The sequence below is a fragment of the Zootermopsis nevadensis genome, unplaced genomic scaffold (genome assembly GCF_977971745.1).
Source record: "Zootermopsis nevadensis isolate Lab colony 2312 unplaced genomic scaffold, Znev_1.0 Znev_ptg000017l, whole genome shotgun sequence".
Taxonomy (NCBI): Eukaryota; Metazoa; Arthropoda; class Insecta; order Blattodea; family Termopsidae; genus Zootermopsis; species Zootermopsis nevadensis.
Window position 1 is genome coordinate 12,455,768 of NW_028259149.1, and position 25,904 is coordinate 12,481,671.

The 25,904-nt window shown below is 38.7% G+C and overlaps 3 protein-coding genes and 1 long non-coding RNA gene across 6 annotated transcripts in view; 2 read left to right on the plus strand and 2 right to left on the minus strand.

Annotated features, from left to right (window-relative positions):
• Rpn13 (regulatory particle non-ATPase 13) lies at positions 1-8,149 on the minus strand. Its single transcript, XM_022075656.2, has 8 exons — positions 7,778-8,149; positions 6,579-6,695; positions 6,394-6,496; positions 5,794-5,902; positions 4,713-5,083; positions 3,161-3,247; positions 1,961-2,127; positions 1-488 (listed from the first exon to the last, which is right to left on the minus strand). The coding sequence occupies exons 1-8, from the start codon at positions 7,979-7,981 to the stop codon at positions 237-239; spliced, it is 1,410 nt and encodes a 469-aa protein (XP_021931348.1). The 5' UTR covers positions 7,982-8,149; the 3' UTR covers positions 1-236.
• A 186-nt stretch (positions 8,150-8,335) lies between these two features.
• On the plus strand, positions 8,336-12,003 carry LOC110836123 (uncharacterized). Of its 2 annotated transcripts, none has more exons than XM_022076967.2 (2): positions 8,336-8,883; positions 10,599-12,003. In XM_022076967.2, the coding sequence occupies exons 1-2, from the start codon at positions 8,452-8,454 to the stop codon at positions 11,397-11,399; spliced, it is 1,233 nt and encodes a 410-aa protein (XP_021932659.2). In that variant the 5' UTR covers positions 8,336-8,451; the 3' UTR covers positions 11,400-12,003. The 2 variants fall into 2 exon arrangements, with proteins under 2 accessions (XP_021932659.2, XP_087206593.1); XM_087350467.1 differs by lacking the exon at positions 8,336-8,883 and adding an exon at positions 9,293-9,812.
• On the minus strand, positions 10,211-13,910 carry LOC147873668 (uncharacterized). Its single transcript, XR_015535511.1, has 2 exons — positions 12,770-13,910; positions 10,211-10,374 (listed from the first exon to the last, which is right to left on the minus strand). It is a non-coding gene; the product is annotated as an uncharacterized LOC147873668 (long non-coding RNA).
• Positions 13,911-16,469: 2,559 nt separating this feature from the next.
• Positions 16,470-25,904, plus strand: part of shn (zinc finger protein schnurri) — a 111,321-nt gene continuing 101,886 nt past the window's right edge. For both annotated transcript variants that reach the window (XM_087350454.1, XM_087350456.1), the window contains exon 1: positions 16,470-16,954. In XM_087350454.1, coding sequence (XP_087206580.1) covers positions 16,915-16,954 — 40 coding nt within the window. In that variant the 5' untranslated portion in view covers positions 16,470-16,914. The remainder of the gene's footprint in view (positions 16,955-25,904) is intronic.

The window sequence follows — 25,904 nt, forward strand, 5'->3', positions numbered from 1 at the left end:
TTAAAAGAAATGCTTTATTTCACCCAATAAATCTGCATGTAACATGCATTCTGACTTTACATAAATATGCTCTTATATTTGAGCAAATCAGGTAACATAAATTTTAAATAGAAAAATCAATAACCACCAAAGCAGAACAGAGTTATTCTGGTATCAATTTCTTCTCCAACAATAATAATAAAAATACATAAAACAAAGTTATATCTGAAAATTCACCTTCCCCCTTCAAGAGCACATTAATCAAGGGACATACCTTCATCATCATCATCATCCTTCTTACTACTATCCTCCCTCTTCTTGCGTTTCTCATCCCCACCAGGTTGCTTATTTTCATCTTCCTTGTCAATGCTTGCCTTCTGAAGAGCCTTTACAAATTCCTCCATGTTGCCTTGGTTTGCAGCATCCACAGCTTCAGCTCCTACCTCAAACTGCTGAACTACAGGACCAAGCTGACCTGACTGCAAGGCTGCACTGAACATACTTAAAGCCTGTAAAAAATAACATATTTGACTTAAAAAAAAGTCAAAACCTGCAGAAGATTCAAACCTGCTATTTCAAATATCATGATTATCACTCTCTTATGCAGTAATTTGTGGCAATGCATCAGCAATGAGGTATGCACTGTTCAACTTAATGAAGGTAACTACTGCATGCAAGAGTCAAAAGTTTCCATGATGTATATATGGTCTGGGAAGTCAAATACTGCACTATTAGCAGACCAAGAATTGTCATGCTTCTTCTAATTTGATGCAAACTTTACTAGTAATACTTTATGACACTGGAAGTTATAAAACACTAATGAAAAATTAAATGAATAACAACGCTAAAAACAGCAAAGCAGTGGAACACAACAAAGTCATATGAGAAATACCTCTGTACTAAAAGACCACACTTCTCTGTTCACAAATTGGGGGTGGGGGGTTGTTTTACACATGAGCACATCATTTGCCTACTGGGCTACCAATGTCACAACTATTTACTTAATTCTCATGTAGACCAGTTGCTGCAGCAGCATCACCACTACATTTCACAACCACTGTTAATAAGCTTGATAATGTTCTCTTGCTGCTAATGACAGATAGGACATGATCTGTGTTGAATACAAGACAAATATGCAGACTTTTCAGTCGACAGGGCCCTAAGAAAATATTTCCTTCTCCAAACACGTATCTATTTATGACTTTATAGAGGGAAGTTCCTGTTCTGCTGAATGTTCCTGTAATAAATGTCCCCAACTAATACAAACCCCTAGATCCAGTATTGAAATTTGCCCTTCTACTGGACACAACAGAAAAGGCACTGCCACCTGAAGACAGGAGCAGAGCCAACTCCAGAAGTGACTTCATTTTTAAAATACTGAACAATGGATCAAGTCCAGAGAAACACCAGCACTGAATCTACTCCTACATTTTTTCATAAGAAACTGAAATCAAGTGTATGTCCAGCAGACTGTAACAGCTTGATGGAAATACTTCATGAAGAATTTTTTAGGTATAAATCACAAATCGCATTACATAATGCCACATTCATTCCTTGTATGTCTAGACATTAAAGTTGTTAACATGCCACTAAACTTTTAGAATACATCTATAGCTTCTTGTTTCCAAATGCCAAAATACTTGCATGTATTATGTTCCATTCTTCCAGATAAGGCTTTGGTTACTGGTCACAGCAATATAACCAGATCAGCATCCGAGAAAACAACTGCACAAGACTGTCTAGCTGCTTAAGATAGCAATTTTATTACCATAGTGCTCATCAAGAGAAATTTACCATTACTTGCCAACTTCAATGAATGTGGATGGAATGATTCAACAAGTAGCCCAACTAACTAACGGCTAAATAACGATGATACGATAAACTTATCTGTAAACTATTGTCTTTTGTTTGTCTATAAACAAAACAGCTGGGTTTAATATGACACTGAGCAGCTGGTTGCAAATGAATTAATTCAGGTCACCTGCTGAAACTGAGGTGATGTCAGTGTTGATCGTAACTGTTCAGATGCTGGAGGAGGTGGATTCCCACCAATCCCAGATGGCAGATGTTGCTGCAGTTCATGCACCAAACTGGGATCCCCTAATACAGCTTGCAGATTCTCCATTGTTAAGGCAGAAGACAAGTCAACTGGAAACAAAAAAAAATACTTGACTATACTGACATTTGGAACTCTATTCACCTATAACAGTGTACACAGTTATTTTAAAATGTAGATTTTATTACTTCTCTAAATACAAAAATGAATTTATAAAGTTATATAATTTTAGTACTATTATGAAAAAAAATATCTCCATACATTAACACATTTAAAAAAGTACCCCTCTTATCTATCAATGTGTTACCAGAACCTTGAAATTCAAAACTTCTAAGACTATAGCCTGCCAATGAACACAATCTTCAGCCAGTTCCATCCACTTCTCATCCTCACAACATATCTTCTTCAGAACTATTAATGTTATCACCCCATATCCATCTGTTTCACAAGTGTACTATTTCCAACAGGTTTTCCCACTGAATCTCTGTATGTCACCCTTATTTAATATACATCCCTATGCTAACAATGCTAGGTGGCCTGTACAAATGATCTCCTCAGTATGTAATATACTTAATTGCTCTCTTCTTCACTCTTTCTTAATATAAATAATTTCCTGAGTGGTTTGTTTTAAAACACATGTAATGTATCTTCTTTCCTCAAAAGTAGGAGACTATATTCCAAACCCACATAAAACAAATGCCAAAATTATTAAATCATTCATCCACTTCCATAGAAATATCCAACCACTTGGCACATACAATACCAAAATAGTATCTGATGATGAAACAGTAATTTAAATGAAGATTTCTGTCTTCTGGGTTGTTGCGCTGTGCAGTCTGGTCGATGTTTACCAACGTTTCAGAGGTCATATTGCCTCCGTCATCAGGGCAGTATGACCTCTGAAACATTCGTTAACATCAACCAGACTACACAGCGCAACAACCCAGAAGATAGAAATCTTCATACTCACTGCTGTGAGAACCTCAAATCATGCACAGTAATTTAAATCCTCATATGCTTATTTTTTATATTGCACAAATGGTTACATACCATGCAAAAAACACTGAATTAACATCAACTTGGATAACTATTTACAGCCCCTGATGCTTAAAAATATGAACACACCTGAGCGGTGACTAGCACCATCTCCTCCAGGAACATTCAACCCAGACAGAAAATTCTGAAGATCACTCAGCTGAATAGTAGATGGCCCTAGAAACAATTAAATTCCTCATTATGCCAATTTGCCAAACTAGAGTTGTATTACATATTTGGCCCTTTCTTCTTATATCATATGAAAAGAGACTTAATTCTTTGATAAACCTTGGCCCCTGATTTCAAATCTCTATTAATATATAATCACAAATACAATGTATAAATTTAATCTAACTGAAGAGCACCCAACATGTTTCTAATATATATATGTAGCTTTTGTTACATACAAAACAAATTAATAAAGTTCAAGAAGGTATTTGAGAAAAGGGTGCTGAGGACAATAACTAGACCAAGAGAGAAAGTAACAAGAGGATGGAGAAAACCACATACTGAGGAGTCTGATAATTTACTCTCTCACCATACATTCAAATCAATAAATATAAGATAACAGGACATGTAATACGAAGAGAAGTAAAAAATTGACACTGAAAATCTCAAGGAAAGACAATACTTGGGACACCTAGGTGTACATGAGAAAGACAGCATTAAAATTATCTTATAAGAGGACCCAATCGATTGTTATCCCCTTTTAAGCTTTGGTTCTGCAATATGGCAGAGTGCCCTCCACTGACTTCTTGGCCAAAACTTAGTTGTTGACAATCTGCTATTTCTTTGAAAACAGTTTTATTTTCCTCTTTGTAGTTCAATAGAAGAAAAAATCCTTCAATTCACCATCACAGTTCAGTTGACAGCATATATGCCTGCAGTGCACGGCAACCCGGATTTGGTTGCCAAGAAGACTTTTTTCTTTATATACCATATACAGGGTATACATAAAAGAATGGTGCAACTGTGACTGGCGACTCATATTTGGACATGTTGGAAAGCTGGTTATTACCCCAACTGAATACCATTTATGAAGATTACATTCTACAACTGGGCGGATAATGGCTACATGATTACGTCAGTCTGAATTTAATAATATAATAAAATACTGACATAGTTTGAAAAAGTGAATGTTCTGAAGATGCAGTTTGGAAGGGTCACAATAAAGAATACCTTATTGTCCTGTTTTGTTTGCTTGTTTCTCTTTAAAGCTGAAAGTTTTCTTCGTTCTTATTTTCTACTTCATCAATCAGCCTAGAGTCATAACTATTGCTTACTGTAACCTTAAAATAAATTTAAACCCTTTGAACTGCTTCTTCCACTTCCTACATTCTTATATTATGTTTTAAGCTCAAAATTGTGTGAGAAATCCCTGCTAACATACTGAGAACAGTTGGAACATTTAATTTCACACAGTATTACTGATTCTGAATTTTAACACAAGGAAAACACAACATTATTAATAAATTTGGTCGGGAAGGTTCTTGAAAGACCAAGGCAATCCAACTGTGAGCTCTGGAATTGGTATTAAACTATGTTGGTTAGTCAGAAAACTAGATTTTGGGACTTGTGTAGTTATCAAAAATATCCCATATGAAACATGTCTTTAGGAACTACTTTCCTCATATAATCTCACCTGATGCAGTTGCAGTAGCACTTGCAGCAGTAGTAGCCGTAGTAACAGCAGTAGCAGTAGTAGCAGCAGTAGCAGTAGTAGCAGTAGAAGCAGCAGTAACAGTAGAAGTAGAAGCAGCAGTAGCAGTAGTAGCAGTAGCAGTAGAAGTAGAAGCAGCAGTAGCAGTAGTAGCATGCTTGGCCGACTCAGCACTAACACCTTTCCCAGTGCTTGAACTTGAGGCAGTCATGCTAGAGGTAGTAGTTACAGCAGCTGCAGTAGTGGTAGCAGAGGTGACAGCAGCTGTTGTAGAACTTGTAGTAGAAGATGCACCAGCTGATGTAGATGGAGTAGAAGATGCAGGACGAGAGCTCTGGCCTGTTGATGGACGACTGAAAAAAATTACACATATTTACAGAACTTAGTCTTTCACCATCATATTTCATATGAGATGCGAGATTCTCACAGCACTAAAGATGTTGGTCTTGGTCTGCTGGGTTGTAAGGCCATGTGAGCCTGTATGAAAATACCAATATTTCAGTATAACATTGGTACTTATCTACTAGTCCATACGGTGTTACAACCCAACACACCAACATCAAACCATGTGTTTATCAGAGAAGTCTGCACAGTCTTAGAATTACATGCTGGGTAACACACATAACATTTGGGCTCAAAAATGGTTGTGATACTTTGTGTTAAATATTTACAGAACCCCAAGCTTCATCAGGCCAACAAGTGTTCCATTATAGTCTAAAACTAAACTTATGTTCTTCATCAACCGTTTCCACATCGCGTGCTAACAGTGAAAGGATTAGGGCAGTCCAGCAATCTGAAAGATATTTGTTATTTGAAGATAAGCAGTCCTTAACTTTTGAGATTTCAAGCTGTCACATTTTTCTTTATCCTGTAATATCCTAGTTTCTCTTTGGCTGAAATTTTGATACAGTTTCTGACATATTCCCACTCCCTGTTGATGTCCACACTTTTTGCTGGGTTTAACCAAGAGCAGTAATGCAATGTGGCTGTTTCACAATAACAGTTTTGTTTCAAGAGAGTTGCAGAATAAATTTCTGGAGCACAAATTTATAAAAACACACACCTCATTGTTCCCAACAAGCTGGAGAGTCCGCCGATCTGCCCAACACCTCCAAACAACTGCATCAACTGTTGCTGAGACATGTTGTTCAACAGATTCTGTAGATCTCCATCTAAAAGGTACACAATAAATCAGATTTTTGACAAATATAGCAGTTTCAATAACAAGTTATCCATTATCATGCATCAGAGTGCAAATTACAATTCCAGCCATGTTTACATGTTACATGCATACAATGAAGGCCTTCTGACAATCTGTACCTATTTCACCTCCCAAACCACATGACTTCAAAATATTCAAGAACAGAAAAATAAGTTTACATGTGATTCTATTCACTAAATGTTTTGGAGAACTTCTCTGAACAATTAGCTGAAAAGAAAAAACAGTTTTGTGTATTTCTGGTAAGGCAATTCACATCAAACAATGCAAAAAAAAATCAGTTAAAACTTCAGAGATGGTGTCATATGAACAAATAATCATTCAGTACCTGCATTACATCCTGGGAAAAATTCAAAAGGTACAGTGGCTGTTCTTTACTTTATACCACACCCTGACCTTACACATGCACAAAAACAAATTCAGTACAATGCATGGTGCAAATACCTGGAGTTCCACCACCACTTCTCTGGGACCCTGGAGTTGGAGGATTGTTAAGCACTTCATTAATACGGCGGCAGTTCTCATCATCCTTATCTGTCTTTGGTTCCTAGTGTATCACACAAAATTAAGATGTTCATTCACGTTTAGCCTCATGACTGTCAAATGTCTTACAAATAGAACCTTAATACCTGAATCCAAAAGAAGAACTTCCTACTTGAAGACTTAAATTTCAGGACATAAACACGTCCACTGGTGCACTGGGCCACTCGTTTAAATTCACAGTCATCAGGAAAGATGATAAGGTCCTGGAAATTAAAAGAAAGCCTTGTTTTTTTGTAGTACTAGAGGTTTTTATGGTGGTGTGAGTTCAGATTGTGGTCATATGGGTTGTTGCACCACATAGTCTTGTGGGTATATGCCAGTGTTTCAGAGAAACATACTACCTCCATCTTTATGAATGGAGTAAACCTCAACAGCAGCAGTATTGCTGCTAGCTCTATATAAAGTGGTTTGCCATGTTAAGTGGGGCCCTTGTCATCACAGCATGGTGCATCCTCATGCAGAAGAAGAAGGCCTCCAGATAATGGACAGTTGCTGCAAATATACTTAATAAGCACTTGAATACAGACAAGGGATGGTCTTCCACCTTTGGGGATTAATGGGGGCCTAACAGGTCCACAACATAAAAAAATCAGCATATTAACTAAATGTTAGTAAGAGCCATGGTTGGAAAGCCTGAAGGGATGGAATGAAAAACAGGGTTGGGTTTTTTTTTTTTTTTTTTTTTTTGGAATGGATTCATCTGGTTCAAGTTAGGAACCAGTTGCAAGCTCTTGTGAATAAGGTAATGAACATTCAGGTTCCATAAAGTATGGATAATTCAACTAGCTGAGCTTCTCAAGGACTCCTGCATGGAGTTAGTTGGTTAGACAGACAGGACCTCAAACTTAGAAAGATTCTGTGGACAATCTAAGTAACAAAAATGGCTCTGGACAGAACATCTGGCAGGCTCTTGTGATACCAACAGCTTCTCAAGATGGCCTCTTCTCTATGAAGTTAGTTCAGTTCTAAAGTGGTATGGAAAAATAGTTACTCCCTTAACCTTAAACCGCAATGCAGGATGTTTTTGAATTTGTAAAATGTAAACAAAGGATTTTAAAACTTTACAAGAAAAATGTTTCTAAAACATTAAGGGAAAAATTGCTCCATATGACTGTTCTTGTACACTATATAATTTACAAAATGGTATTAGGAAGGGCAATTTCGGGTGGGTTATGGCTCGTAAATATAATTAAACCAACAACTTAATAACAGATAAGTTAACTACTCAAAATGACCCTGCTAACGGAATTGGTTTAACATCATCAAACCAGCATACCCTACTTACATCTTCAACAGTCCCAGTTTGACGATCTTTCCAACAGAAGTGCATAAGAGAATCATCAGACTGATATACATACAATAAACCTTTTCTTTTATCCGGATGAACCATTTTTCCTTTCAGAGACATTTTGCCCGCTTTGCATTCTACAAGATTTTTATTTTGTGAGCGAGCAGCAGAATTTCCAAACAGAGCACCTCCAACTGGCATTATAATTATTTATACTAATTCCGGAAATTAATAGAAGTTGAGTTAAATTTGGAGAAAACAAGATCCACAATTCAATAATTCGAATCGTAGAGTAAGAAAGTTAAAAAATCACAATTCGCTCTTCACTTTCTTCCGCACTTCAAATTACTACCGGCAAACAGTGATCAGTCACTTTCAGTAACGAAAAAGTCACGGAAGTGAATAACAGCAGCACCGCCTGCAGCCACGGACTTGTGTATGGTTTACCGAGTGCGTAAGAGCGAGAACTAGACTATGAGAGCGAGAATTTTGAACGGTCTCTAACACGCTATGCTTGTAACACAGTAATTTAACAAACATAAGCGTTTCCTGTGGTCATTATTAAACTGCTTCCTATCCAAGACGTTAAAGGTGGTTGCGCACACCATCCAACCGTACAGCTGTGTTCCATATTGTGTTCGTCAGTTGCCTGCTCGCTCAGTCACATAACAATGAGTGAGGAAGATCTTTTACTTTCAAGCGCTTGCTGTCTTATCATCGATCTTCTAAGTAAGAAGCGGCATAAAAAGCGTCGTTTTTGGGAGAGGACGCTCTTCAAAAGAAGAAATTTGTATAGTGGGACTAATTTGTTGACAGATTTCAGAATGGAAGATTCAAGTGGTTTTAAAAATTTTTGTAGAATGTCAGCTGCCGATTTTGAATATTTGCTGACAGTCATTGGGCCCAAAATAAGCAAACGTGATACCAACTGTAGAAGTGCTGTTCCTGTACGTGATAGGTTAGCCATCACTTTACGATTCCTAGCAACTGGGGATTCCTACACTAGTCTGATGTATCTTTTTAAAGTTTCTAAACAGCTGATATCTGCCATCGTACCGGAAGTGTGTACAGCTCTCATTACAGAACTTCAAGAATACATTAAGGCAAGAAACGCATAGTAAATTATTTAATTTTTATAATTAACGTTATAGTGCTGGCTGACCGTTTGATTACCGACGGCCTTGGTAATGTAGAATGAGACAGTAGGTATACGCCAACGAAGGGCCATCATAATTGGGTTGGTATGACTGCTTACAGTAGGGTACAGTCCGTGGAATGTTATTCTCTGCCGCGTGCTGCATAAATACATCCACTTCAGTACATGTATTAATACCTAGGTGTTTGACAGCTGTTGGTTGTATATAGTATATACCTCACTTTCCTCAAATGTATCGATGATTTACCGCCTATAACCCCATACTTTTTGAGGACGATACTAATATTTCACATCCAGAAATTGTGAAGAAAAGTAAAGCTGTCCCGGTATAAAATGTTATGGCCGGGGGGGGGGGGGGGGAAATAGCTCCTACTCATTCTTAACCTCGACACTAGGTAGGGTCAGTGTCTCTCCCTGGCTGTATTTTATCCCTGGGAAATCTAGAAATTGACTTTCCAAATTGGCATGAATGCCCTTCTTAGCCTGAATAGATGGATTAAAACAAATAAACTCACATTAAATTTTGACGAAAATTTAAAAACTTCGTACTACCAGCAAAAATTGTGTTTAGATATAGGGTATGAGGAAAAAAACAACTGAAGAAGTAGAAACAACATTTCTTGGCCTACCAATACAGTAACTTGAATTGAAAAAAATTCTCAACACATTATTCCTAAATGAAGCTCAGCATGCTTTGCTATAAAGACTGCCAGATCTCATGAGAACAAACTTTAAAATTTGTCATCTTTGCTTACTTCCATTTTATCATGTAATATGGAATTGTTTTCGGGGAAAACTCAACACACAGCAAAAAAAGGTTTTACATTCAAAAGAAAATCATCAGAACAATGGCAGGCATTAAAAGGAGACCCTCATGTAAGGAATTGTTTAAGAAATTTAATTTTCTTCCACTAGCTAGTGAGTTCTTACTCTCCATATTATAATCTGTAGTCGACAATATAGAAAAATTTCAAACAAACTCAGATATCCACAATATAAGGACAGGATACAGATATGAGCATCATATGCCAAACACTAAACTCAGTAAATATCTAAAAGAAGTTTACCATAATTGATTTAAGTTACTCAGTAATCTTTCCCCCACTAAGTCTGTACCACAATGTAAAGAAGTTTATGATAACACTACTGTAACTGACTACAAACTACTGTTGTAACTATGCAATTTATATCTGTATTAGAAACAAATATTGTTTTTGTGCTGTGACATGTTCTACATCTTTGGCTTGGGCTTATGAAGGCTCTATGGAATGTAAACTAATTCTGTTCTGTTCAAAAATATCATATTTGTCTTGTAATCTATTGTCAGTTATGTAACTTCCCTTCAATGTTTGGATTGTAGGCACAAACATTTTTCATTTTCCTTTGTCATAATCTCTGCTTGTTTGTATCACACCTTGCCTCTGAATATGTCTGCATCCTGAAACAAAATTATGCAGTGTCAAATTTTTCTGCATAACAACAGTTTGTTAGCATATGGATTGCTCCTGACCTTAAATAACATAAATAAAAGCTTATACTCTTCATTATTAAATAAAGTAATGCAGAAACCACGCTGTAACATCAGTAGTAAAACTAGAATACATCTAATTGTATATTTTATTATGCACAGTAATTTCATAGTAATTTTGTGTTTCATTTCAGATTCCCCATTCCCCCGAATTGTGGTGCAAGATTGCTCAATCATTCAATGAAAGATGGAATTTTCCACATTGTCTTGGTGCTATTGATGGAAAACATGTGGTGTTACAAGCACCAATAAAGGGTGGTACTGAATATGTCAACTATGAAGGACAATACAGCATTGTGCTTCTTGCTGTGGTTGATGCATCGTATTCCTTTATATATGTTGACGTTGGTTGTCAGGGACGAATTTCGGATGGAAACGTATTAAAAAATGCTAAATTTTTCTCTGAATTGTGTGCGGGTAACCTGCATTTGCCAACAGACAACGCACTTCATGGCCGAATTAAACCAGTCCCATTTGTTTTCATTGCTGACGACACATTTCCACAGCAGAATCATATAATAAAACCATACCCCAGGAATAAAGAGGTAGATTCGAAGAAGAGAATATTCAACTATCAATTAAGTAGAGCCTATAGGACAGTTGAAAATGCATTTGGAATCTTATCAGCTGTATTTCAAGTGTTAAGGAAACCACTTCTTTTACAACCAGAAAAGGCTAAACTAGTGATTCTTTCATGTGTAATTTTGCACAATTTTCTGCAAAAACGTGACACATCACGAAACATATACAACCCTCCAGGAACATTTGATATGGAAAATGATGGTGAAGTAATTGGAGGGGGCTGGAGGAAAGAAGCTGGAGAATTCACTTCTTTCTTACCTTTAAACAAAGGGGCCAAAAAATCAGCAGTCAACGCACAAGAGATTCGAGACGAATTTGCAGAATATTTTTCCACAAGTGGCTGTGTGCCATAGCAAAATAATTGTACATGAATGCCACAGGAATCTGTTAATTTACAAATTTCTTCTGCATATTTCTTTTTTTGTATCATCATCATCATCACCTGTTCACTGTAGTGTGATATTAGTTTACATTATACAAAATGTATTTAAATGAATCCCACAAATGACAGGGAAGCTTTAAGGTATCAATATGAGTCAAAAATATCCAATGAATATAAGAAGAAGAAGAAGATATTGAGGAGGTGTACAAGTGCAGGAGTTTATACCAACATTATTGACACTTGAGATCCACTTTGGCAATAATACAAAATGCAGAAAATGACATTCATACCACATCTGGGGTGTTAAAATGTGTCACAACAAGCCTTGTTGTGTGACGTGTTCATGCCAATGGAGGACATTTGGAGCAATTGTTGTAATGTGTGTCACAAGTAAATCCTCCCTCAGTCAAGCTTTTTGCATTTCACAGAAGAAGGAACTTTCATCTCATAACTTTTTACAGATGTATTTCTGGACCTATGTTCATTGGACCATTTTGAGTCATACTGACATCCTGAAGCTCCCCTGTCATTTATGGCACATAATTTAGAAACAGTACAGTTTATGAAGATGTTAATGTTTATTTTCACTTAACCCCTGTCACACTTCCTAAGATTGTTTTGTTTTCATCCTGCAAAAATGAGAGCTCTAAATGTGAACCACATCATGAAAACTATTTTGTCAGTTCCCATTGTAGACTTCATCATTTTTTCCATGTTTTGACACTCATGTATGAATTATGACAAAAATTTGTTCACATATCTTTCAAATTATTTTTATTTATTTTTTCTATAACTGGATAATTTTACATCCCATAACATAGTTATGCGATATTTCTCAATAAGTTCTAACTTTTTTTATTCCATATAAGCATATTTTTATAACAGTGGGGTGACAATGTAGCATTTTCTGACCTCTTAATGTGAGAGGCCAATTTTTACAGCCACACAAAACAAGAGGTTAACATATAGTTCTGTGTATTAATCATTATGTTTTTAGAAAGCAGTTGGGAAAGCCAATGATTCTGAACTGCATGCCAGCAAACATTCCCCAAATTTAGTCTGCCCTTAATTTCTTCATGAATGCAATTTTAATTTACCATCATTCCCAAATATTTAAACTTTTCTTCAAAAGATTGATCATAATATTAAAATAAAATCCAGGATGAGTTCATGATACAATACTTGCAATGTTTCCAGCTTTACAGAAACACTAGGCAATACTATAAGTTGGTGATCCATACAAAAACATAACCTTAAACTTTCAGTGTCACCATGTTAGTGTATCAATACATAAGACGTAAAATGCCGTATGTACTTGCTGTTGTTTCTTTCGTGATTTACCTCAGTGCCAATTAAATCGGATATTATTTTATGATGGAACTTTTGCATACAGGTCTTGTGAGTTTGCTGTTTGATTGTTTTAAACTGTACACACATATTTTTTGAAAACCTGTCACCATGAAATTCAGGACGCTACATCAAATGGCTTATGGTGTCGTTCACAAGTCGATCATATTTATACTGACGACAAAGACATTAAAATGTAACAAATGTAGGGTGTTCTTAAATGATTTTCACACCAATATTGCTTCATGACATTCTGCCAATTGGTTTAACGTTTAGCATAGAGGGGAGACATGATGAAGTCATAAATTCTTATTAAATTGAGCGGGCTATAATGGGGAGGGGGCGCTTGAATTGCAGTGGCCCTCAAAGATGAATAACGCCATGAAGAAGCATGCAAGATTGGAGATACAGCTCCACGCGCTCTTAAAATTGGCTGATCACTTGATGTACGGGAAACGGCCTCCGGCATCCTTTGGATAGGAGGGTGAGTGGGCACCAGAGCCGGTGTGGACGGTGGCGAAGAGAGAATCCCAACCACGGTCGTCCAGCCTGAAGCACTAACTACAGACGGATCAGTCCTAAACTGCTTCACTCTGAGATCAGCCACGTGTAAGGCCATCCAATATTTATCTAAAGAAACTACCAGAGACGTTCTATAATGTTTCATAAAGAGATTTCAATGTTACGAAACCTAGGATGTGCGGGCAAGTGTCTATACCAACGTTTCTCAACCGGGGTTCCGCGAGAAATAGTGATGAATAGGCTACTCATATGTAAATGTATTTTTGAGTCACTTTTATGTTTAATTTCATATTCGTAATTTTACTATACACGTACGACATATTCTCGGAAAATTCTTGGGTATTATAATAAAGTCTTCAACCTGTTATGTCATTTAGAAATATAATAATCATAAGAAATATATTTAGCGACGTCTATACGGCGCCAGCGTGAAACCGTCTTTAGTGGTCAGTGTACAGGAGCTGTACGTGGTGGATTCACGTATCATCGAGTGACTCAAGTAAATTTTATTATTTAAATTGGCTTCAAAAATAACATTTACTTGACACATATTTGTTCATATGACATTTTACTTTCATTTATCTTATGCCTTTTTAACATTATCAATAAACGATTAAAAACCTCCGTATGAGGTCTCTTGAACAGGCAGTTTGATTTCAGTTTTTTTAATTGTCAATAAACGTGAGAAAAACGTAAGTAATTTTTTGCGTAAACCAGCTATCAGAAAAAATATATTAAGTTTTCCTTATGAACTTTAAGTTTATAAAAAAGAAAGAAAGATATCAATAATGATATATAATAATTTTTATGTAGGGGTTCCCTTAGACATGAATATTATTTCAAGGGTTCCGCAAGGGCAAAAAGGTTGAGAAACGCTGGTCTATACTGTTCTTCAAAGAATATACTGAAAAAATTAGTTTTCGCTTTCACTTTAATTATAAATGTCTAAAATTGTGACAGTGAACTGTAGATACTTTGAACGGAAGGTGTCCTGCTCAGAAGCTACTTCAGTCCAATCACTGCGCTGCTGGGTAGGGGGCATTTTCGGCCGAACGTTGCGACCGAAAAGATTATCACACCTACTATGTAGACTGAGCTGTATCTGGTCCAGTGATGGAGACTAGCTTTGTCCAAGGGTCTCACCAGACCGGGTATCCTCTATCCTACCTTTACCTGATGATGGAAACAGATTCAGTCTCCGGAACGTTGTGTCTTTTAACACTTAATCAAGACGATGGATCATGTCCAAAATAACAGTCGAGTTTGTTGCAACACACCACCGTCAGAACCCTTTAGACTCATCTTCAAAAGAGAATGATTTCGTAATGCTTCAACAATATACTACCAACAGCGCCCTGGTTCTCCCGCTCCGAAAGACCGGTCCAAAGTTTCTCAGGAACCAGAAGACCACAACAGACTAATGAACTCAAATCCGATTCCGTAGTGACAGAGAAAGGGTTGCGTAGTCAGCTTTAAGTTCCTCCGGCTTTATCTGTCGGACAGGAGGCTGTGTGGTCTTCAGTGGACGTGTCAGCGAAAAGAAGAATCCTGTCCTGCCAGGAACTGAACCCCGGTCGTCCAGCCCCAAAGCCAGTCACTATACTAACTGAGCTATCCAGACTTAAGGTTTCTATTGCTTTTATTTATCTTTTCATGCCTTAATATCTGACCTCAGTTTGTTTACGAGTGGTAATATTCTACAGCATGTTCTAGTGGATGCATCCTTCCTCACTCTGGATTTTATTAACGCGAAGTGTACTACTAAGATTGACTCTTCGTTATGGCAGTGTATATTCTGCTTATTTATTATTTCAGTTTAATAGACCACTATTCTATTACCACCGTTGCACAACAAGGTAGTCGGTTGATGCATCCAATACGTGTGAACAAAATCAAAAACTTCAAATTTATAAGTAACTGGAATCAATCCCTGGACATTTGTATGAACGACAAAACAGCAGATGTTCCTAAAGATAGTATTTTGTGTTTTACATCGCACAATTTTCTTTCTATTGAATTTGGCGTTACTCATTATGGAGACACCGAATTTCAGAGCAAATATTGAATTTCATTCAATTCAATTTTTGTCGTTGAGATTATGAAATCAAATATTGAACTGAATAAAATGAGTCAACGAGGAGGCTAGGGCTCGATTTTGGGCTGTTACGCCATAGTAGTAGTAGTAGTAAAATGAGTCAACATTAGTTTTGCTCAAGCTTCTGGACTAGAACTGAAACCAATTGGCAAATACTTCGTAACATCTGCATTGTCTCCATGCATTCAGGAACACAGTGCTACTCGTATCGAGAGATGAGAACAAGAATTTGAAGAAGTAAAACACCGGTGGGTATAGCTGAAGAATAAAAACCCAATGACCAGAGCAGGTGTTATCAACCTTTTCTGGACCTAGGGCTGCAGTTACCCTAGTTTATCGACTCGCGGACAGCGAGGTTACAACCTGTATTCAGTTCGTGTGAATAATTAGTATCTATAAATAATTCGAGAGATTCTTACATGATTTTTCTTGCAATGTCCTAGGCCACTTTGAAATTGACCAATCCTGATCCTAACTTCGATTAGCCGATCATTAGGTAGTTAATCTTAACCCTGAATTCCTTAAATTACTGCAGTGTATTTACATAATTCTGGATAAAAATAAGTACACACAAACACAGATTTGTAGCCTCGGACTTTAATTAAATTAGGAGATAATTTAACAGGTATTATAACAAAATATTCATCGCCCTGATGATGGAGGCAGCAAGGTCCTCTGAAACATCGGTAAATTTCTACCAGAGTACACAGCACAACAACCCAGAAGACAGCCATCATCAGAATCACAGCCGCGAAAAGCTCAAATCCTACATTTTTAGAGTAGACAGCGCGTGCCTGATATATCATGGCAAACTAAAGTTTTTTTTAGCCGCTTATCAGACAGAATGAATGGTACAGGCCAGAACAAGCGTTCGGAAAATAAAATAAAAACTCAATTCTGACAGAAAATTGGCAAGAACCTGGAGCAAAATCGGATGCTGTAACTCCTGGCAACGGGTTCCAGATCTTTCCACAAGATGGCGTGTGCGACGGATTGTCACGCCTGTTGCTGCCTCAGGGGCCACCGGGGTGTCAAGTTGCTGCTGCTGGATCTCTGACGTCATTCTGAAGAGTACGAAGGACGATGTTCACACAGAGAGAACGTATGCAGGACGGAAACAAACGATCGAGAGAGGTGTTCGGCGGGGAGAGAGGGAATAGCTCTGTGGCGGATTGCGAAGTGCGTGGAGGAGAAACTAAAGGAATATCCCAAGCAGGCAGTCAACTAGCCCAGTCTGCTGCGAGCACAACCTGTCCGGAATGATTGTGTGTAGGAAAGTGAGTCAAGGTGCAGTGTAATGTGTATGTGAACTGTGGAAAACATGGGGAAACCCCTATCTCAACACCATGTTGAGTAAGTGTGAGTGAACCAGTGCGATCTGCAAGGGTGGCGGGGGAGGGAGGAGGTGGTGTTTTCGTTCGGTGTGAAGTGTTATCTGTTGTACCGTATATATTACCGGAAGAGCGACATTGTTTTTCCACTGGTTTGCGATATTCTTAAAGGCGTGACGTCATACCAAAACATGCCACGCCGTAAGGGACAAGGAATCTCCCCTACAAAGAGTAAGTAAATCTTAATTGTCAAGGTTCACCTTACTGAAACCACTAATATATCAGCAGTGTGGAATAAGAATCCCAACTTGGAAGATGGACAATGGAAGAAAAGAGGTCTAGAAATGGGATTCTGGCATGTGTTGTGTGCAGCATATGTCTTCTGATACCGGATTTTCATCGTGAAGGTTGTTTTCAGTTGCTTGCTGTGGAAGGAAGGGAAATCCTAAGTTTTTTTGCAGCGATAGAGGGAAGAAGAAAACCAATTCCTTGGGTGGTGATGGGAGAGGGACTGATCATACCGTAGGCGAGCCACTGGTGGAATGTGTGACCCTCCCCGCTGTCCCCCTCAGCCCCCGGGGCTCCCCTTTAGTCTATGTATACCCATCCTCGTTCAATCGGGCCGTACGTCCTTCCTTGAGTTTCAGCACTTTGGCTCGGTTATTGGAGAGAGGGGGGAGGCATGTTTTGCAGTCGCTACAGTGTGTTTGCTTGACTACGTGCTGCGTAATTTTTAATTATCGCCCTTGATATGGATTTGAACAGTGAATTATTGCCGTTGGTATTTACGTATTTTTAAAACGCGAAAAAAACATTATAAAAGAAATAAGCGCATAGCCCAATGACTGATAATGAAAGCTTTTACCAGTTTTGTGGGTAACGTGGTTCTTTACTTTGAGGGAACAGCGTGATTTCAATTATTTGAAACGGGAGAAAGAAGCGGACAAGATGTGAATGAAACAGACTTCTACTGAGGGAACCGACATGATGACAAAGGCAGGTGGGCGGGAGGATAAAAGCAAAATGGAACCGAGGATGATGGTAGGTAGGATTGTTTATAGGCCAGAGAAGTGGTTTTAGAGGCTGTGTGCACTTTGGTTTCTTTTAACATCAATGAGTCACGTCTGCAGCATCAGATTACTAATTTAAATTTTAATCTTCTTGTTTTAAAGCGCAGTATGAAACAAGGAGATGCTGTGTCTCCATTGCTCTTTAACTTTGCGCTAGAATACGCCGTCAGGGAGGTCCAAGGTAAATCACGAGGGTTTGCAATTGACTGGGTCACACAGCTATTGGCAAATACTGATGATGTTAATTAATTGGGCGACGATATAAATACAATAAAGAGGAACACAGAATTTTTACTAGAGGCTAGTAGACAGGTGGGGCTAGAAGTAAATTCAATAAAAACTAAGTACATGTTTGTATCTCGTCAGCAGACAGGCGGGCAGAATTGTCTTAGGGTGGCTAATAAGTCCTTTGAAAGTGTTACAAAGTTCAAATATTTGGGAACGACAATAACAAATGAAAATGACACTCATGAGGAAGTTAGGAGGAGACTAAATTCCAGAAATGCTTGCTACTTCTCAGTTCAAAATATTTTGTCTTCCCGTCTGATTTCTAAGAACCCGAAAATTAAAGTATACAAAACACTAATTTTTCCTGTTGTTTTGTATGGGTGCGAAACATGGTCTCTCACTCAGAGGGAGGAACACAGATTGCAGGTGTCTGAGAATCGGGTGTTGAGGAGGATATACTCGTCTGGTGCATTTCTTCTTTATAATGGTCTGAGATGAGGAGGGGCTCTGTCGCTTGAGAATACGGCGTTACGAATGTGCAAGAAAATCATGACGGACTGCAGCTGAATGAAGCACATCCGCTTCCGGTATATGCTGACGGTGCTAATTTATTGGACGAGAACAAATACAGTGACGACAAACAGAGGGACTCTGTTGATGTGAAGGAGGAGCCTGGTCCAGAAGTAAACACATAGAAAACAAAGTACACCATGCTATATGTCCAAGTCTGGTCACCAGATTGCAGGACAGAATCATATTACCCAAACGCGTGTAAAATTCCTTAGAAAATGTGACAAAGTGTAAGTATTTGAGATCGGCAGTAATTACATTCACGAAATAAATTAATATAAATTTAAATTAGGGAAATGCTTGCGACCACTTAGTTCATATTCCGTTACTCTCCCTGTCTCGTATCTAAAAATCTTCCGATTTTTAAACTAAAACAAATGTAACTTTACCTGTTGTTTTGTATGGGTCAGAAACTAGGGTTTTACACCCTGAGGAGAAACCACAGATCGGGCGTATTTGTGGATAGGAGAATACGTGGGCCGGAGATACAGAAAACAACTGAAGAGTTTAAGGGAAGAGACCATTTAAGAAACCTGGCTGTTTTTGGCACACTAATATTGAAATTGATCATAAAGAAATAAGGTTTGAAGTTGTGGACTGGATTTATCTCTTTCCGGTCCAACGGCGTGTTCTTGTGAACACGGTAACGAACTTTTCGGTCCCATGAAAGGCAGGAAACTGGTGATAACGATTTTTTTAGCTTCTTAAGGAAACTGCTTCATTGTGTTCGTTGAGGAGAAATTTCAGGTACGGGGTTACCACCCTAACGGCTTGCCAAGTTCACAATACTTAATTAAATACGCAATTAAATCGGTTGATCGTTATCAAAAGTATAAACGTAAATTAATAACTAAACCAACTGATTTTATGGAACAGAGTCCTTGAGAAGCTGATATTACATCATTCAGCCAATTAAAATTGAATAACTAACTAGATGGCTTACCGAACCCAAAGGTTCATCACCGAATTAACCAAAGCCCTCCACCGGACCCTGTCCTGGGCCAACAAAATCCAGTCTCCTCCAACTCCCATCTCCCATAGATCCCGCCTGAGATTATCCTCCCATCTACGTCTAGGTCTCCCCAGCGGTCTCTTCCCCTCAGGCTTCCCAACCAATACCCGGTGCACACCTCTTGTCCCATCCATGCGCGCTACATGCTTCGCCCATCTCATTCTTCTCGACTTAATCAACCTGACAATGTTAGGGGAGGAGTACAGATTTTTAAGCTCATCATTATGCAGTTTTCTCCATACCCCATCGTCTTCTCTCCTAGGCCCAAATATCCTCAACACCCTACAATTAAAATTGAATATCAGACACATTGTCAAAAAGTGTAGTCCTGCATTTGACTGATTAAGTTTATCTGTCAGAAAAACCATATGTATGCTCGGAAAACTCCGAAGACCCATAATAAATAGAGAAGTTCAGATACAATGGATTCCTGCATACACATGCATCAGATACGATTTGTTGAAACACTGGGCCAGAGTTGTCTGCATAATTTACGCGTACTTTGCATTTATAATTCTTTCGGGAGGTTCCTTGTTCGAATTTAGGCCTGGAGACCGGTCAGCTTGTGGTTTTCCTCAGTCCCTCCAGTCAAATACCAGGATATAGCCTAAAATTAGCCACCACCGTTTCCTTCACACTCTTTCCAATTCATTATTCATCAACCATTTAATCATTCGACACTCTGTAGTTGAATGGACAGTGTCGTTTAATAAATAAATACGACCAGAAACTTTTACTATGAAAAAGAGCTACTTTGCTTAATGGACCTTCGCTGTTGTTATGCTTTTCGTGGAGCAACGGGTGACCTCTGGAAGTTTCGTGGAACAGTTGGAGGATGTTCTTATACGCAGAACAACTCCATAAAAACGCGATTGGTGAAGTTCGGTAACCTTATTCTTCAAAACGTCCGATGTTTCAGTTTTTTCTCATTGTTGCAGTTTTCGCCACAGTCTGCGCTGTGCTTCACACAATACAGGACGTTAAAAATGTTGAATTGTGTGACGTCATGCAAGATTCCCTGCGGTAGAAGTGTTAATTGCGTTCTGGTCTTTTTTACTTCAAAGTCCTCACAAAATTCTCAGAATCGTAATAAGAATAAATTCCGTTCATTTATATTCCTGCTGTGTTAGTGACATGAAATTGCTTTGAAGTGAAATGTTATCAACATTTCAATTTTTTAGTAATGTGCCAGAATACTACAGAACCTGACACTTCACCTTTGTCTTCAGGTGTTCCCTTTAATGCGTAGTCACAAGTTCGTGGAATCAACTTCATTTCATAGTCTTATCCTCCTATCTTAGAGATAGTGCGTTCTTGCTCACGACGCGTACCCTCATCTGCTACGAGATTTGGTACATTCGTAGCAGAACACGTGTTTTGAAGAACAGCCTTCTCTATTGAAATCGCAGTAATGTCACGGGTAGAAAGAGAGACGAAAAAAAACCCTAATGATATCTCCGTAATAAGAGCTAAAGAGGGAGATGACTGATGATTAACAATACGAGATAAAGACAGAGGTGAAAACAAACAATACAAATGAGATAACATATCAGCAACAACATGCAAAGAGAGTGATAACACCAATTAAAAACGAAAGACGAAGGATCACTCCTGCTTCGTATTCGGGATGTCTGGGGTTCAAATTTCGGTCAAGATACCGGCTACCGTGACTGAATTTTTCGTGGTCTGCAACCCTACAAGGTAAATTTGGCCACAGCCGCTTCTTTCCACATGTTTTTCAATTAATTGTTCATTAACCTTCACTAATTCTGAGCTGTTGAGAGCCACGTTAAATAAAGCTCTAAGTGCAGAGTTAGTAGAAAGGCAAGATGTCTGGGTTGAGAGGACCTCAGAAACGATGGTAGACTTCTACCAGACTACACGGCGCTACAACCCAGAAGACAGAGCCATCTTCGGACTCACCGCCATGAGAACCCCAAATCCTGCCTACTGTTAGGGGCTTGTGTTTTCAATTGTTCGGTAAAGGCGTGTTTTGGAGGACATGAAGGTACAAAAGGGTTGAAGGAAATGGAGAACGGCCCGGGGGAAGGGGGAATTTCAAAGGGCCTTTTATAATTCTTGCTCAATACATTTCTGTAAGAATTTTCTTGAATTATTAGACTACAGTACACTCCCGATTATTCAGGTTGGTTGTGAAATATATTTTACTGGCTAATCAAAACCCCACATTACCCGCAAAAATGAGAGAAAAATATGCAGATGTAACAAAGAAGATTATACACAGACATACTTCTTAAATTTCTAAAGACATGCTAATAACAGGATTTTATATAAAATTTAATACTGTAAGGAGCAACTATTTTTTAAAACGGATTCCAGCGGACAGTAATAACGTCCTATTGTATTAAACTATAGCGTTTTGTAACAGTTTATTTATTAATAGGTTAAGTTATGTAATTGTATTTATTCCTTTCTTTTTAAACGTTCAATCTTTTACAACAGGTTTTCTAAATTAATTTTTAATTTTTGTTTAAACCATACACATCCCGGTTAATCCGCCCCCGGGTACTCGGGAGTCTACTGTATTTTTTTTTGTTCATACACATTCTATATTTAAGGAAAATAATGTTTAAAAAGCGTCCAGAGTAGGAGAACAATTACGATATTCCTCCCCCAAGGGCCTACGTAGGGTATAGCAGGACAGTTTTACTTTTTTACTTTTAAAAGGATAATGCGGAATACTAAGCATTTGTAATATAATTGGTATTTGTGATGTAATTATGTTAAATTTTAATACTTGTAATAACAACCAATGTTGACACATCTCACTCGAAAGTTAGTCTAATCATATCACGCCTTACATCGCTAAGTAAAGCTGTCCCGCTGCACGCCTAGGATCCACTTGTGAGGCTTGATGGGACATTCATTCTTGACCTGCGCACTAGATGGGGGTGAGTGTCAGCTTCATACCCTGCCCGCGATATGGCCACAGGGAAAGGACCCGGGGTACCCGTTGGACAGGAGGTTGGTTAAATTCCAGAGCCGGTCTGGACGGTGTGGACGCAGAGGCTAGAGGAGGAATCCTCTACTTACCACCAGGGGGTTTGGAGTGAAAATTTTGATGATTCGCTATTACGTGATTCGAGCCCGTAGGCGTATTTTCGGCCTCGACCAATTCAAATTAACGAGGTTTTATTCTAGTACTCCGTATGGGATAATATGGAATAAGTTTACAGTTCGTCGTCGCTAGTGCGTAACTTCGTTTCGCTGTTGGCTATTAATTACGTCACAAATTATGTTTTGTGAACCTTCATTAATAGAGGTATGAAGCCAACATTAAGAAATTTGAAATATAGGGACACTGTGGATAATCGTGATATTTGTACATACAGTTCTTTGAGAAATTATCTTTTCCGACATTTGCACGTAGCAACGTCCACATCACTTTTAAAGGATTCTGACAACAGAAGAAACATTTAGTACTACTACTACTAAATTTCTGAACTATTTCGATCGTATCGTTTTATAAACAAAATATAACGTGTTGGATACTGGATCCATTTCCGTACTCTGGTGAAAAGGCACGGAGTAGGCCTACCAGTTGCGTCCGCTAGATTAACGTCCAGACGTGGTTGACTTAATGACAGGGCAGTGGTGAGAATCTGCTTGTTTTCATGCCAGTTGCATGTGCTGTGGTGGTTTTTAAAGAGAGAGCAGAATGCGATGTCCCCCACTTCAACAGCAGCATTCCGCATTACCCTCTCTTGCTGTCACTTCGCAGTCGATGGCTTAGTGTACATATCAAGTTTCAAAGAACTGAAGTGTCTGCCTAAACATTGGAAAACTTTTCAACATCCGAAGCTGTTGATCCTCGAAGGCCGAAGTTATATAGGCCCATTCTTCATTTCTAATTGTAGCATCGTTGATATTCGATGAATTATAACAGGAAATGCCCACTGTGGATTGTGGTCTTCTGGGCTGTGACGACGCAGGTCGTTACCAAATGCCATGTCGTCCCAAATGTCATGGCGTCGCAGCTTAGTGGTTAGCATTCTTGATTCCTTTAAATCTCGGCCCGGATATCGGCTATCCTTACCGAAGTGTTTGTGGTTTCTTCAGTCCCTCCAGGCAAATTCCATGATCGTAGCCTAAATTAGGCCAAGACCGTTTCTTTCCATATCCCTTCTAATTCATTACTCATCAGTCTAACATCCAACGCTGTGTAGTACGAGTTATTAACAGTGTTGTTAAATAAACCAGTGGTATTCAACCTTTTTTGTTCGCGTACCCCTAGATATAATTTCTCTTCAACTTGGTACCCCCAAAGTTGTTGGCGTATAATTCAAGTTATACATAGTATATAATCTACATCTAAAATAAATTAAATAAATTACATTACTGATAATTCAGTGTTTATCATAAAATAATTTTTTTTTAAATTTCACGTACCCCCAAAGATGTCTTCGCGTACCCCCGGGGGTACGCGTATCCCAGGTTGAATACCACTGAAATAAACCACCAACATAAATAAATACATACTCGACGTCACAACTCCGAAACCCCTCCGTTGGACGAAATGTGATATATATTAACCCCTAACCATGTTTTGTGCCGGCCACGTGGATAGAGGGTCCGCCGTTCGAACTGAGCACGTGGAAGAGAAGTTATCTGACGCACTTATGACGACTTCCGTCGCACCTAATAAATCATGTGCTGGACTGTCCGCCTTCAGAAGACATTCTGGGGTCGTGAGAAGCTGAGAATTCTTACAGTGTAAGACTGTAATCTTGAGATTTGCTGGGAGAGGAAGTCTCAAGATTACAGTCGCTCATATTCAGTCCCTGAACTGTAGAAATTACAGACATACTGACTTTTTCGCATGGTAAATTTGAATTTATCTACAGCAGTTTACGAACTAGAACGTAATATGCAAATTATTACGTTAGCCATATGATATATGGGGTTTAAATGAAGTGAACGGGGATTACGCTTGTTGCTGAACTAACTACGTGGATCTGGGTCATTGAGAGGTAATAGTCGCTCAACTAGACAATACATTCCCGCCTTTTATGGAATCTGAAGCATAAATTATCTTACTTTCTGGAGCCAGAGAATCAGTTACACGCTCCCCTAACACATTTCTTTAAAATGTGTTTTAATATCATCCTCCCATGTATGCCGAAGTCTTCCAAGTGGAAGTGTTGAGCTGTGTAGTCTCGCTTAAATTGACCGACTTTGAGATGTGCTTACTGCCTCCATCATGTGGTCGATGAGAGTAAGCACTTACGAAACGTCAATTAATTTCTGCGATGCCACAAGCCTGAACATCCCAGACGACACCATTCTTCATACTCGCCGCCGTGATAACCTGAAATCTCACCTCAGTATATCATCAGGGCGAGAGATGAAGTTTCACAGCCATACAAAACAGTGGGTAAAATTGTGTGATTTGAGGTTTTCACAGCGGTGAGGATGAAGATTTCTGTCTTCTGGGTTGTGTAATCTGGTCGATGTTAACCAACGTTTCAGAGGTCATACTGCCTCCATCATCAGGGCGATGAAGATTTCTGTCTTCTGGGTTGTTGTGCCGTGTAGTCTGGTCGATGTTTACCAACGTTTCAGAGGTCATACTGCCTCCGTCATCAGGGCGATGAGTATGAAGATTTCTGTCTTCTGCGTTGTTGCGCTGTGTAGTATGGTCGATGTTAACCAACGTTTCAGAGGTCATACTGCCTCCATCATCAGGGCGATAAAGATTTCTGTCTTCTGGGTTGTTGCGCCGTGTAGTCTGGTAGATGTTTACCAAATTTTCAGAGGTCATACTGCCTCCGTCATCAGGGCGATGAGTATGAAGATTTCTGTCTTCTGGGTTGTTGCGCTGTGTAGTCTGGTAGATGTTTACCAACGTTTCAGAGGTCATACTGTCTCCGTCATCAGGGCGATGAGTATGAAGATTTCTGTCTTCTGGGTTGTTGCGCTGTGTAGTCTGGTAGATGTTTACCAAATTTTCAGAGGTCATACTGCCTCCGTCATCAGGGCGATGAGTATGAAGATTTCTGTCTTCTGGGTTCTTGCGCTGTGTAGTCTGGTCGATGTTTACCAACGTTTCAGAGGTCATACTGCCTCCGTCACGGAACAACAACCCAGAAGACAGAAATCTTCAATGGGTAAAATTACAGGTTTGTATTTTTAGTCCGTTAGACTGGTTGCTAGACTGTGGATTATCTTATCTGTAGAATATTATCAGTGTTCGACAATGAGCGACTGTCACTTCGGCTTCATTGCTTCAAGTTCTCGGGCTTGTTTCTCGTCCTGGATGATATTTTTAATAGATTTTCTC

What these genes read in the sequence shown, in the direction of transcription:
- Rpn13 (XM_022075656.2), bottom strand. Translation starts at nt 7,981, where the DNA reads ATGCCAGTTGGAGGTGCTCTGTTTGGAAATTCTGCTGCTCGCTCACAA. An exon ending in AAGTGGTGGTGGAACTCCAG is followed by an intron (nt 5,903 to 6,393) that starts GTATTTGCACCA and finishes TGTACCTTTTAG; the next exon opens with ATGGAGATCTACAGAATCTG. An exon ending in TGGTGCTAGTCACCGCTCAG is followed by an intron (nt 2,128 to 3,160) that starts GTGTGTTCATAT and finishes TTTTGTTTCCAG; the next exon opens with TTGACTTGTCTTCTGCCTTA.
- LOC110836123 (XM_022076967.2), top strand. Translation starts at nt 8,452, where the DNA reads ATGAGTGAGGAAGATCTTTTACTTTCAAGCGCTTGCTGTCTTATCATC. An exon ending in AACTTCAAGAATACATTAAG is followed by an intron (nt 8,884 to 10,598) that starts GCAAGAAACGCA and finishes GTTTCATTTCAG; the next exon opens with ATTCCCCATTCCCCCGAATT.